At 46.3% G+C, this 15,140-nt stretch overlaps 1 protein-coding gene across 1 annotated transcript in view; it reads left to right on the top strand.

Annotated features, from left to right (window-relative positions):
- The window catches only part of LOC109886267 (T-cell immunomodulatory protein), a 120,554-nt gene that overhangs the window by 73,157 nt on the left and 32,257 nt on the right, over positions 1-15,140 (top strand). Inside the window, exons 11-12 of the mRNA XM_020477989.2 lie at positions 8,425-8,575; positions 10,555-10,663. Of these exons, the coding sequence (XP_020333578.1) occupies positions 8,425-8,575; positions 10,555-10,663 (260 nt within the window). The remainder of the gene's footprint in view (positions 1-8,424; positions 8,576-10,554; positions 10,664-15,140) is intronic.

Below are 15,140 nucleotides of genomic sequence, written 5' to 3'. Positions count from 1 at the left end.
CACACACACACTGACCTTCCATTCCACTAGTACTATATCCCCACACACACTGACGTTCCATTCCACTAGTACTATATCCACACACACACACACACACACTGACCTTCCATTCCACTAGTACTATATCCACACACACACAAACTGACCTTCTATTCCACTAGTACCATATCCACACACACACACTGACCTTCCATTCCACTAGTTCTATATCCACACACACACACTGACCTTCCATTCCACTAGTACTATATCCACACACACACTGACCTTCCATTCCACTAGTACTATATCCACACACACACTGACCTTCCATTCCACTAGTACTATATCCACACACACACTGACCTTCCATTCCACTAGTACTATATCCACACACACACTGACCTTCCATTCCACTAGTACTATATCCACACACACACACTGACCTTCCATTCCACTAGTACTATATCCACACACACACTAACCTTCCCTTCCACTAGTACTATATCAACACACACACACACACACTGACCATCCATTCCACTAGTACTATATCCACACACACACACACACTGACCTTCCATTCCACTAGTACTATACACACACACACACTGACCTTCCATTCCACTAGTACTATACACACACACACACTGACCTTCCATTACACTAGTACTATAGCCACGCACACACTGACCTTCCATTCCACTAGTACTATAGCCACGCACACACTGACCTTCCATTCCACTAGTACTATATCCCCACACACACACACACACTAACCTTCCCTTCCACTAGTACTATATCCACACGCACACACTGACCTTCCATTCCACTAGTACTATATCCACACACACACACTAACCTTCCCTTCCACTAGTAATATATCAACACACACACACACACACACACACACACACACACAATAACCTTCCATTCCACTAGTACTATATCTACACACACACTGACCATCCATTCCACTAGTACTATATCCCCACACACACTGACCATCCATTCCACTAGTACTATATCCACACACACACACACTGACCTTCCATTCCACTAGTACTATACACACACACACACACACACACACTGACCTTCCATTCCACTAGTACTATATCCACACACTGACCTTCCATTCCACTAGTACTATATCCCCACACACACTGACCATCCATTCCACTAGTACTATATCCACACACACACACACTGACCTTCCATTCCACTAGTACTATACACACACACACACACACACACACACACACACACACACACACACACACACACACACACTGACCTTCCATTCCACTAGTACTATATCCACACACTGACCTTCCATTCCACTAGTACTATATCCCCACACACACTGACCTTCCATTCCACTAGTACTATATTCACACACACACACACTGACCTTCCATTCCACTAGTACTATATCCACACACACACACTGACCTTCCATTCCACTAGTACTATATCCACACACACACACTGACCTTCCATTCCACTAGTACCATATCCCCCCACACACACACTGACCTTCCATTCCACTAGTACTATATCCACACACTGATTTTCTATTCCACCAGTACTATATCCACACACACACACACAGACTGTTCTATCTGTATCCACCCCGACTGAGTCGTCAACCGCAAGCCAATGTGTTGCTAGGCAATGCCATTAAATCACATACGTGGGTAGCAAGACTAGGAAAGCAAGTTAGGCTTAGCCACAACCTGCTAATACCTCTGTAAAATAGATATATTGTACATGTCATTTACGTTATCATGGACCTATAATCCCTGAGTCCTGTGAACAGAAGTGCGTTAGTGTGACACTTACAGCACCGTAGGTTCTCCTGAACTGACCTTGGAAAGAGAGGAGGATTGTCTGTCTGAGCCAGTGGGGGAGAGGTTATGAATGTTGATTTGGTTTTAAGTTCACGGAAATAGATGGAAATGTAATGTTGACCTTGTCATAGACACTTGCTTTCCTTGAAAGAGGTTGCACGCGTATGTTGACATGTGTAATGTTGTGCCCCTGACCTGGTCGAATGACAGGGCTGGTCTCTTCTCAGTAGACCAGCACTCTGACCATCATATGCAGTCTATGACTCTGACAGATAATGCCCTTATGCCCTTTGTCGACTGAAAGGTGGTTTTGCTGCATATGTCAGAGAGATAATGTTTGTGCACATCTCTCATCCCAACAACACTAGCATGACCCTTTCACGTTTTGTAATCTTATTTCTTTACTATAGATTTTAGGATATAGGCATACTCAGAAAACGGCATGCTCTCAAACAAAGAGTCTGTATGTGGTTGGTGGTGTATTTAAATGGGTCCGTGTCCTTTTAGATGAATAATCACAGGCTGGAGATCAGAGGGCACAGTGCTCAGGGAGTAGCAGGGAGAGGACCAGGAGGAGGAGGAGGCTGAAGGTTGGCCAGGGTAGGAGAAGGCACTAGGCAGACGGGCACTGAATATGTTATGGTGGAATGGGTAAGGGCTGAATAGTATGTCATTCTAAGGGCTTGTCTTCTCTCTGTCTCACTCACTGACATTATATCTGTGTCTCTCTCATGTCTCTCTCTCTCGTGTCTCTCTCTCTCGTGTGTCTCTCTCTCTCGTGTGTCTCTCTCTCTCGTGTGTCTCTCTCTCTCGTGTGTCTCTCTCTCTCTCCTATCTATCTATCTATCTATCTATCTATCTATCTATCTCAAGCAGCCTTAGGGGGAGGGATGGACAGATAGGAAGGAACTGAAGCCTCCTCATCACTTTGCTTTTGTTTCAGTAGTGTTTGTCAGGGGTGATGGGAGTAGGGAGGACAAGAGAGAAAGACACACATGATAATTACAATACGGAGAAGTGCCTCTTTATCAGAATCCGTTTTTGTGAGTGCCTGAGGGTGTAACAGCTTCTTTCTGTCATTTTCAGCCTCTATGGATCACCCAGCTCCCTCTAAAACTACACCCTCCTGCCTATATCTCTTGTTCTCTCTCTCTGTGTCTCTCTATTTCTGTTTCCCCCTCTTTCTCTCACACACACATTCATTGACAGAAGTAGTTGGTCTTGCTGAGTTTCAATGACCAGTGAGTTCTCTTCCTCAGATGGGGTGAACTACTGTCTGGGCTGTTAAACCCTCCCCTGGGATGGGTGTCCTCTCCCGACAGGCTTTGCAGGCTGGTGGATGGAGAAGAGGAGGAGGAGGAGGAGAGCGAGATCAGGCAACAGGCACCCTGTCAGTCTGGCCTCTCAGAGGGTCCACAGTGGCCAATTAGTGAGGAGCCTGAGAGTGCTTTGGCTTGGCAGGACTCACACCTGCATTATAGGGGACGGGGCTCTGTGTCTGATATAACAGGCCCAGTGATGAGCCCTTTAGCTCACATAGATGCACACACAGTCGAAGAGTTACACATCTGTCTAAAACCTGTTACCTTATCTCCTATCTGTTTACTCTTGCTAATGAGAGTGGATCTGAGACGTCTTTAATATGGATTCTGTGCATTTCAGTGAGTTGTCTGGATCTTTCCGCGTCCACAGCTACAGGGTGCTGATGACAGCTACAGGGTGCTGATGACAGCTACAGGGTGCTGATGACAGCTACAGGGTGCTGATGACAGCTACAGGGTGCTGCTGACAGCTAAAATGCTTCTTCCCTCGGTGAAACACTGCTGTGCTGAGTGGGGAAGTGGGTATTTGATGTTCAGGCTTTCTATTACTCCGAGGGTCTGTCTACAGTCTCCAGTTGTGTCCTGTGCGATTTCACTCTTCAGTGTCAGTCTCATTGCAGAAGTAGGCTCTTTGCTGAGAGGGTATTTATTGCCTTCTATGGCCGATTTCACGCCAGCGTAGGCGGAAAACATTTTGGGGATAAGTACTTTTGAGATATTAATATTCATCGTTTTAATGTTGAATAAATGAACGTGAAAATGTGTATTTCAGAATCTAGACATAGCCCATATTATGAGGAGTACAATGACACCAAGATGTTGTCTGTATCATGTACGGTTCACAGATCATAGCGTCTTACAGGATGCATGTACATGTCTAAAAATGGCCACTTTTGTGTTTTTTTCTTCTCACAAATGGTTTGGGATACAAATGTAAAAAGCACGTCAAACTTCCTTCCTCCCAATGATGTTTGTATGTGAAAATTGCCAGAACAAACTAAGAACAAAATGATTCATTGGGAGGAAGGATGTTTAGAATCGCCCAAACTCCACACTGGGGCCCACCCTGGGTGCACGTTTTGGTTTTAGCACTACACAGCTGATTCAGTAACAAACTCATCATCAAGCATTGATTATTTGAATCAGCTGTGTTGTGCTAGGGCAAAAAACTAAACGTACAGTGCATTCGGAAAGTATTCAGACCCCTTGACTTTTTCCACATTTTGTTACATTACAAACTTATTCTAAAATGGATTGAATCGTTGCTGCCACCACCATGCTTCACCGTAGGGATGGTGGCAAGTTTCGTCCAAACGAGACGCTTGGCATTCAAGCCAAAAAGTTCAACCTTGGTTTCATCAGACCAGAGAATCTTATTTCTCATGGTCTGAGAGCCCTTTTAGGTACCTTTTGGCAAACTCCAAGCGGACTGTCATGTGCCTTTTACTGAGGAATGACTTCCATCTGGCCACTCTACCGTAAAGGCCTGATTGGTAGAGTGCTGCAGAGATGGTTGTCCTTCTGGAAGGTTCTCCCATCTCCACAGAGGAACTCTGGAGCTCTGTCAGTGACCATCGGGTTCTTTGTCACCTCCCTGACCAAGGCCCTTCTCCCGATTGCTCAGTTTGACCGGGCGGCCAGCTCTAGGAAGAGACTTTGTGGTTCCAAACTTCTTCCATTTAAGAATGATGGAGGCCACTATTCTTGGGGACCTTCAATGCTGCAGAAATGTTTTGGTACCCTTCCCCAGATCTGTGCCTCGACACAATCCTGTCTCGGAGCTCTACGGACAATTCCTTCGACCTCATGGCTTGGTTTTTGCTCTGACATGCAATGTTAACTGTGGGACCTTTATATAGACGGGTGTATGCCTTTCCAAATTATGTCCAATCGATTGAATTTACCACAGGTGGCCTCCAAGTTGTAAAAACATCTCAAGGATGAGTAATGAGAACAGGATGCACCTGAACTCAATTTCAAGTGTCATAACAAAGGGTCTGAATACTCTATTTCAGTTTATTTCAGTCTATTTCAGTTTTTAATTTTTTATAAATTTGCAAACATTTCTTAACCTGTTTTTGCGTTGTCGTTATGGGGTATTGTGGATTGATTGTGGATTTACGTATTTTTAAGAATATGTTATGTAACAGAATGTGGAAAAAGGGAAATACATCTTTCAGAATGCACTGTACACCCAGGGTAGGACCGAGTTTGGGAAACCCTGGTCTATAGTATGTAATACTCTTGAATTTCTGTCATCCTAACAGAAGGGTTGAGAAGTACATTCAATTTGATGGAGCTCGTACAGGTGTGACTGCAGTTCAATTATTCTGCTGCAGTAAATCATTTAACTTGGTGGAGAGCAAGACTTGTGTACTGCATCTCTGTCTGTTTACCTCTCTTTGTGTGAGCTTTGGTGTGAGTACTTCTCTCTCTCTCTGTGTGTGTGTGTGTGTGGTGTGTGTGTGAATGAGCTTTTGGAGCTGACTCGTTGGGTGTGATCACGTGTTCTGCTCTCAGGCTATTGCCCTTTATCAGTGATGCTAGCACCTCCTGACCTTGTGCTCATCACAGCCCTCACATCCCCTGTTGAGCGAGACTGGGAGAGAGAGAGGCCGAGAGAGAGAGAGAGAGAGAGAGAGAAAACACACCCACAGCGGTGAATAACAATGGGTGCTATCTCTAAGGTTCAGCCTGAAAGTCTTAAATGTCAGCATCACTCTCGTGTTGCAACACGTTCTACGGCAATCGTTAGCTGCACAGAGGAGATCGATAAACACAGGCATCAGTTCGATTGAGATGTGGGGCTGATTATGGGGCGGACACCCAATCAAAGACAGAATATTAGTACTCTCATCCAGTTGAGAATAGATATTACTGATTGAGTGTCCTTCCAGGGAAATCTCTTTCTGACAGAGGGGTGATTGTATTTACCCAGGAGGCAGTTCTAGGACGTAGTTTGGGCTTGATGTTGTTGACCACTTCAAGCTAGAAGGAATCCTTATCTCCAACAGGCCTGTAGACGGACAAGACACTGTGTGTGTATTTAGTGAGCTGTGGAATGAGGTTTGTCCACAGGAGTGTGTGTTGCAACACTCCTCTGCAGGTCTGTGTGCCCACCCCTGGAGGCTGGCCACTGGGGGCATTCACTCAGACTGGCATCCACAGGGGAGAATTGCAGACCATTGTCTGCCTGTCCAATTTTGGAATAAGGACAAAAAATATCCTTTGTTTGTTAGGCTTTTACAGCCAAAAGAGCCTCAACCACATTTCTAATCCTGTCTCAGGTGTGAGATTCTGTTGAGCTGCACACTACATGGTTCATTCAGATGTACATCGAACTGTTCATTTGAATGAAGGCTCTGATGTGCCAAATTCATAAGGGCATGTGGTAGCGCTCCAGAGTGGCATTAGTTCGACTTAGTCATGCCACACATTATGGTTGGCACTTAGGACCAATTTGTGACTTCAATCTGTGTCCAGGCAGGGCCTTGTGTTGCCCAGACTTCCTTAGTAAACATCTAATGTTAATACAAAGTTCTGGATGGTTATTCTAACAACTAAAGGCTCGTGGTGTGTGTTGGATCCGGCAGGAGAGGAAAATGCCAATGTCCGTATTAACATGACCAGAAAAGTCTAAAACAAACGTTCCCTACGTGTGTCATTTCACCTGTCCTTCCAATCCCTTACAAAGTGCCAGTGCGGCATGATGCCTGTCCTCAAATTGTCTTCGCGTGATTTCATCCAGCCGCCTGGAACTCTATCCACCAGATCGAGTTTTCATTGAACCCTGGTAGACGAAGGCTCCGTACTGGAAGTACAACCGGTTGTTATTTCTCAACGTCCTCCCAGTTAAATATAAGCTGGGCTTTTTTTGTTCTGTTAAAATGAATATGCAGACGTGTGTTCTGGTGGGAGAAGAGAGGGACGGAGAATATAGGGAATGTGTGAGTTTGTCCTCTGGCTTCATAATGTGCATCGACATGCTTTTGTGTGTGTGTGTTGAAGTTGGAGACTGTCTCCATTTCCTAGTTTGTTTATCTCTCTCCATCTTGCTAGGCGATGTGGTGAGCATACCGATGGAACCTCGTTGCAGTGTGACATTTCTCAGTCTTTCGGCGACACACAAAGATGGAAACACATTTTCATTCATACCTTGTCTCTCTCTCTCACGCACACACACACACACACACACAAGCCGTCCTCAAGGGTGAGAGTTTCTATCAGCCTCATAGCCGCCGGTTCTCTCCACCACAACGCTCCCTCCCCAGTGCTCAAGACGGCTGCAGTCAGAAAAGAGAGAGGGAGAGAGAGAATGGAATGAAAGGACAGGTGGAAAAAGAGAACATTTTCACGCTGATTCTATTTTTAGACTTGCTCCGCTTCGACACTCAGGATAAGATCTAAAGACGTATACACGGGCAACCGTCTCGACAGAAATGAGTACAGGAAGAAAGAAAGACAAGAAAAAAACACCTCAAACAAATGTTGGAAAATGGAGTGGAAATGAAAGCTTTACAGCCCAACTTTTCCATTTCCCTGTTCAATACAGTCTGGAGTTCTAACCCTTCCCCCATTCAAATGGATTGAAACAAGTCGTGTGTTTCTTTCTCCGTTGTGGACACGGCTACTAATTGCCTATTAGCTGAGTATTTTCTGCACAGGTCTCTGTTGTATCGTTGCTCCCTTTCACTAGTCCAGGGGTGTCAAACGTACGGCCCGCGGGTGGTTTGAGTAAAACATTTAATTAAGAAATAAAATACAATATATATATTTCTTTTTTTTCTTTTTTTTTTCTTTTATCAATAAACTTTAAAATAACTAAAACCGAATAGAAACTGTATAGGAATGAAAATGGACCTACATTTATACCGTTTCTTGACTGTGTCTAGCTTGCTAAAGATCACCAAAATGAAAGTTAGACAGCCGGGGAGTATCAAAACTCCCAAAATGAGGGATAGAGGACTATTTCTAGCAGATTTTTACGTAGTGCAAATATAACCAATTTTCAGTGTGGTCCTCCAGACCTCGGTGAAAACCGAATGCAGCCCAGCGGGCAAAGAGTGTTTGACAACCCTGCTCTTGTCAATTTTCAGCTATGTTTTAATGATGTTGTAGCATCTTTCGACGAGTACCTACCTCTGTTGTTTTGTCCGTCCTTGTGTGTGTGTGTGTGTGTGTGTGTGTGTGTGTACAGTATCCATCGATTAACGCAGGATGTGTTTGTACAGTCCCTAACAGCATCTCCCCCTCTCTCCTCTGTGTTGTAGTGGTCAGCAGGCCTTCCTCCTGGAGAATGTTCCATGTGACAACGCCAGCTGTAAGGATGTGGGTCGCATGTTCCGTGTCCACTGGGACCAGTCTGACCTGGGGGCCATCCCCGGGGCCGCCATCGCCACCTTCTTCGACATCTATGAGGATGTGAGTACATCCCCCTATCTCTCCCTCTCCCTCTTGCTTCCCCCTGCCACCTTATTTGACATCTGTGAGGATGTGAGCACATCCCCCTATCTCTCTCTCTCCCTCTCCCTCTTGCTTCCCCCTGCCACCTTATTTGACATCTGTGAGGATGTGAGCACATCCCCCTATCTCTCTCTCTCCCTCTCCCTCTTGCTTCCCCCTGCCACCTTATTTGACATCTGTGAGGATGTGAGCACATCCCCCTATCTCTCTCTCTCCCTCTTGCTTCCCCCTGCCACCTTATTTGACATCTATGAGGATGTGAGTACATCCCCCTATCTCTCTCTCTCCCTCTTGCTTCCCCCTGCCACCTTATTTGACATCTATGAGGATGTGAGTACATCCCCCTATCTCTCTCTCTCCCTCTCCCTCTTGCTTCCCCCTGCCACCTTATTTGACATCTACGAGGATGTGAGCACATCCCCCTATCCCATTCTATTCCTCTCAACCTCTCCTCCTCTCTCTCTCTCTCTCTCTCTCGCTTTCTTTCTCTCTAATTAGCCCAGGCTCCTGTCTTTACGCCTCGACACTGTAACACAAGCAAGGGCTCTGCTCATTTAAAGGAAGACCACTGGTGACCTCAGGGTCTCGCGTCTCATCATTAACCAATTAACCAGCAGCAGAGTTGTTACTACACCAGCTGTGACTGGGAGACTGGCAGACTGGCCGCTCTCAATGACTTTAGTATTGCCATTTTTTCACTCTGTCTTGTAGTCTAGATCCCACCAGCAGCTGTGTTTACTGCTGTGGATAGGTCAGGTTAGGTCACCCTGACCTTCATCCAAGTTTGTCATGTAGTCTCATTTATATCATTGCAGAGCTGGGTTTAGTGGGATTTTGTTTCAATTTGTATGACAACCCCCACAAATTCCAAGTTTGAAATGGCACAGAAATCCATTGGGAGTGTTTTCATTATGTCTGCAAGAATTGGCTCTTTTCAATGTGTCTTCCAGTATGGTTAGTCTTGTTAATTGTCCTGTTTGTGGGTGGCTTTGGATCCTCTTTTGTCAACAGTCTCCCTGAGAGGCTTCAGCGGCGGTACATGAGGCTGGAAATGGCGCGCTCATGGGGCACTCTCTCCCACGCTGGCCAGCAGATTACGGCAGCATCTCTTTTTCCTAATCCCACTCTGGGCCGACGGAAGGGTGTGCCAAGATGAGCTTGTCACTGCAGGGCACAACTAGCGCAGGATGCCAGCCCAGCCCTGGCACAGTGAAGCGACAGGGCCTGACAGACAGAGCACGGTCATTGTCCCCTTAGGAGCCCAATCAGCTCACAGCACAGCTCCCCTCTGAGATGAGATGTGTGCGGTCGAGAGGTGTAGATAAGACGGGTTGGGCCCATCAGCTCTTCAGGAGATTTGGAGAGTGGGATCTGCTGCATCTCAAATCTGGTTGTTTTCTTTAAATCTTTAAACAGACACGTAGCTTTCATCCTGACCAAGATTCACCATCTGGGACAGCTTACGTCTTATTTAGTCAAAGTTTTCCTCCACTCCTCCCTCCCCATCCTTTCCCCTGAGAGCTCTGTCTCGCTCTGACTTAACCCATCACCGCCTGCCTCCCGGCATCCCTCTCTTTCATTACCGCATCCAAGACGGCCTTGCCTGCTTAGAGTTTACATAATCAATGTGTTTGTTTTGGCTGTGTGATTTATTTATGATATGTATTTTAGTGCGATATGCCCCATCTCCTCGTTTCCGTGGAGGGAGTAGTTATCCATCTCTATATCTATATTCCACTCCTGTCTCTGGGAGTTGGCTCATTTTCTCTGTAATTCCCTGACAAAGAGTGTGAGAGGAGTGCAGATAACTGCTGTAATGGAGGATCTGTTCTCTGTCCATAACGGGGATGAAGTGGTACATCAGAAGAGACCGTCAAAGAAAGCTTTGCCTCCATTTCCTTTTTGTCCGTCGTGTATTACCATTTTCTCATTTGCAGGGAATATTGGATATGATCGTGCTCAGCAAAGAAGAGGGGAAAGAGGGCTTCATCATCCACGCTTTGAAGAACAACTTTGAAGCCGACGCGTACTTCGTCAAAGTGATTGGTGAGTCGGAACTTCTCACCTTCTGGTGTGTGTGTGTGCGCGCGTGTGCATGAGTCCATGTCTGTGAACATCCACATTTGTATGCATGCTTTGTATTCCTTTTCTGTGGACACGCCTTTTGTTTCTCTACAGTTCTGTTTGAGAACTTTTCATGTAGATCTCCCCTTTTCATCACCACATAATTGTATGCCCTCCTCTCAGCATTAGGCCGAAGAAGAGCACGTGAGGTTTTTATATCGGACTTTTTTCAGGATATCACATCCTCATTCCGTGAGACAAGAGTCTGCAGCGGTGTATATGCTCTGATGACTGCAGGCTACATCCCTATTAGTTTGCGTTAGACAACTGCACACGCATCAATACAAACACGAATGACTGCAGGGCATGCATCTCCCAGCATCCTTTGGGTGTTTTAACTGAACTCCTCACCTCATTCCTCTGTGTGGCTCCCCTCCCCAGCCTAGAAGAAAGAGAAGCAGTGTGGCTGTAGTGATGGCTGACATTTGGGAAGCTGACATTTTGAAAAACGGAAAGTGTCCACTAAAAAGCTACTTTCATGCCATTTAATCCTGCCTGCTGGGTTTTAATGAAAGGAGAAGCAGTTATTCCCTTCTCCTTCATTCTCTCGTCCCATCTCTCCCTCACAGCCCCACTGGTGTGCTGCTTTAGTTTGTGAGCTATGACTGCTCCTCTGCCTATAACGTCAGGCCCAGACACTGAGACACTGCCATATTTACCCACATACACCAACTTTCGCATATACACTCCCTCGTCTCACACGACTGACCCCAGTAGGATTTGTCCTCTTCTCTTTTCTGAGCTGTTGGTTGTTTCTCTTCAGTAAAACACTGGTAGATCAGCAGTGTGCTGAAGTCGTCAAGTGGCCGGAGATGGAGCAAGCACTCTGGTAATTAACTACGAATGGCAAACTGCTGCCTGTGCCCTCTTGCTCCTGCTGTGGCGTACAGTACGTGTCAGGTAGCACACTGAGTAGTGTGTGCTCACGCGCCTCTAACGGTGCACGCCGGGAACCCAGAGAGGCCAGCTCTGTCCTCCTATTGCTCTAACATATTCCTCCCATCTGCAAGAGCGCTCGGAGCAGCGTGGACATCCTCCCTTTACAACCCAGTTTTGGTGTCACACAATAACCCACTGGTGGGCATGCAGAGCAAACTGCTGTCTCGCTGTTCACCTGTGACTGTTTGAAACACGAGCCGCGTCTTCCAGCCCTCAGCCAGAAGAAAGCCTGTGAACGTAGTAATGGGGGAGGTGTTTGGAAGGATTATAGGTAGATGAACTGTCTGTGTGCAGTGAAAAGATGGGCTGGGGTTCACTCACACTCTGACTGTGTTGTTGTGGTGATCAGATGGATGGTGTCAGGGGGTTAGAGAGGGAGGGAATGGGAACAGATGAGGTTGGGATTCATTGACTTCTCAGTGTTGGACATTGAAGAAGGTGGGCATTGATGGAGGAAGAGCAGGGAATTCATCTGGCCCTAATGGAAGTACAGTAAGGACAACAGTCTCTGGGGTTCTATCAACATGCAATCAATAATGGATGGGGTGTTGCTGCCAAGTCCATAGGGTGACTTTTGACAAGGCTCAGACTCGAGCAACCCCACCCTCCTCCCCTTGTTGGTGTGTTGTACGTCAGGTGGTGACAGGAGCTGTTTTCCGCCGGCTTCAGATCCCCTGAGCTCTTATCGAGCGGCCTCACTGTGGTATTGACTTTAAGTCTGGGTCACTCACAGGATGAAATTATAAGATAAAGGCCCACGGTGGGACCCAGAGACACAGCTAATTGCTGCATTCAGCGCCCAGCCTAGACCCAGCATTGATCTTTTTAAACTCATCTTCAAACTGCACCCGCCTCTGGTTCCTGAGGCTCCGGTGCTATTATGGTTAACGTGCCGGCGCTCGGTAGCTCGCTGAGTCAGACTGATGCTTTTGTCTCCATTGCACCGATGGCACTCTTTTATTTACCTATAACAGGGTATATACATTTTTTTACTCCCCTTTTTCTCTCCAATTTCAATCTTGTCTCATCGCTGCAACTCCCCAAAGGGCTCGGCAGGCAAAGGTCGAGTCATGCGTCTTCCCGAAACATGACCCGCCAAACCACGCTTCTTAACACCCGCTCGCTTAACCCGGAAGCCAGCCGCACCAATGTGTCGGAGGAAACACAGTTCACCTGACGACCGAGGTCAAGATGCCCGGCCCACCACAAGGAGTAATTAGAGCGCGATGAGCCAAGAAAAGCCGCACCAGCCAAAACCTCCCCAAACCCGGACGACGATGGGTCAATTGTGACTAGCCCTATGGGACTCCTGGTCACGGCCGGTTGTGATACAGCTCGGGATCGAACCTGGGTCTGTAGTGATGCCTCTAGCACTGTGATGCAGTGCCTTAGACCACTGCACCACTCGGTAGGCCCTATTTGTATTTAGTTTTTATGAATTTCGCTAGCAACAACAAAATGAACTACTATTCCTACGGGTAAAGAAGAGGATCATATTTATAATGATGTCAACTTCATTACTCAACTCCTAATTTTGAGCAAATTACACTACTATCTGACATAGGCTTTGAAAAAGCACCGGTGAGTAGGCTACCAGTGCCGCTGGCTGCTGGTAAGCTTTCTTGACATGGACATACAGTACCACAGTACCAGTCAAAAATGTAAACACCTAGTCATTCCAGGGTTTTTCTTCCTTTTTTTAAACTATTTTCTATATTGTAGAAAAATATTGAAGACATCAAAACTATGAAGTAACCAAAAAAAATGATTTATTTCCTTAATGCGTTTGAGACAATAAGTTGTGTTGTGACAAGGTAGGGGTGGTATACAGAAGATAGCCCTATTTTGTAAAAGACCAAGTCCATATCATGGCAAGAACAGCTCAAATAAGCAAAGAGAAATGACAGTCCATCATTACTTTAAGACACGAAGTTCAGTCAATTCGGAGGACCGCCACAGGAAAGGAAGACCCAGAGGGTCTAGAGTTATTAGAGTTAACTGCACTTCAGATTGCAGCCCAAATAAATGTTTCACAGAGTACAAGTAACCGACACATCTCAAAATCAACTGTTCAGAGGAGACTGCGTGAGTCAGGGTATCATGGTCTAATTGCTGCAAAGAAACCACTACTAAAGGACACCAATAAGAAGAAGGGACCCCTACAAATCAGCCGGGCTAGACAATCTGGACCCTTTCTTTCTAAAAATTATCTGCCGAAATTGTTGCCACCCCTATTACTAGCCTGCTCAACCTCTCTTTCGTGTCGTCTGAGATTCCCAAAGATTGGAAAGCAGCTGCGGTTATCCCCCTCTTCAAAGGGGGGGACACTCTTGACCCAAACTGCTACAGACCTATATCTATCCTACCATGCCTTTCTAAGGTCTTCGAAAGCCAAGTCAACAAACAGATTACCGACCATTTCGAATCTCACCATACCTTCTCTGCTATGCAATCTGGTTTCAGAGCTGGTCATGGGTGCACCTCAGCCACACTCAAGGTCCTAAACGATATTTTAACCGCCATCGATAAGAAATATTACTGTGCAGCCGTATTCATTGATCTGGCCAAGGCTTTCGACTCTGTCAATCACCACATCCTCATCGGCAGACTCGACACCCTTGGTTTCTCAAATGATTGCCTCGCCTGGTTCACCAACTACTTCTCTGATAGAGTTCAGTGTGTCAAATCGGAGGGTCTGCTGTCCGGACCTCTGGCAGTCTCTATGGGGGTGCCACAGGGTTCAATTCTTGGACCGACTCTCTTCTCTGTATACATCAATGAGGTCGCTCTTGCTGCTGGTGAGTCTCTGATCCACCTCTACGCAGACGACACCATTCTGTATACTTCTGGCCCTTCTCTGGACACTGTGTTAACAACCCTCCAGGCAAGCTTCAATGCCATACAACTCTCCTTCCGTGGCCTCCAATTGCTCTTAAATACAAGTAAAACTAAATGCATGCTCTTCAACCGATCGCTACCTGCACCTACCCGCCTGTCCAACATCACTACTCTGGACGGCTCTGACTTAGAATACGTGGACAACTACAAATACTTAGGTGTCTGGTTAGACTGTAAACTCTCCTTCCAGACCCATATCAAACATCTCCAATCCAAAGTTAAATCTAGAATTGGCTTCCTATTTCGCAACAAAGCATCCTTCACTCATGCTGCCAAACATACCCTTGTAAAACTAACCATCCTACCAATCCTCGACTTTGGCGATGTCATTTACAAAATAGCCTCCAATACCCTACTCAACACATTGGATGCAGTCTATCACAGTGCAATCAGTTTTGTCACCAAAGCCCCATATACTACCCACCATTGCGACCTGTACGCTCTCGTTGGCTGGCCCTCGCTTCATACTCGTCGCCAAACCCACTGGCTCCATGTCATCTACAAAACCCTGCTAGGTAAAGTCCCCCCTTATCTCAGCTCGCTGGTCACCATAGCATCTCCC

This window comes from Oncorhynchus kisutch, linkage group LG3 (assembly GCF_002021735.2).
Source record: "Oncorhynchus kisutch isolate 150728-3 linkage group LG3, Okis_V2, whole genome shotgun sequence".
NCBI classification, from domain to species: Eukaryota; Metazoa; Chordata; class Actinopteri; order Salmoniformes; family Salmonidae; genus Oncorhynchus; species Oncorhynchus kisutch.
The sequence above is the reverse complement of the archived record's forward strand: the minus strand, read 5'-3'. Positions and strand labels throughout refer to the sequence as shown.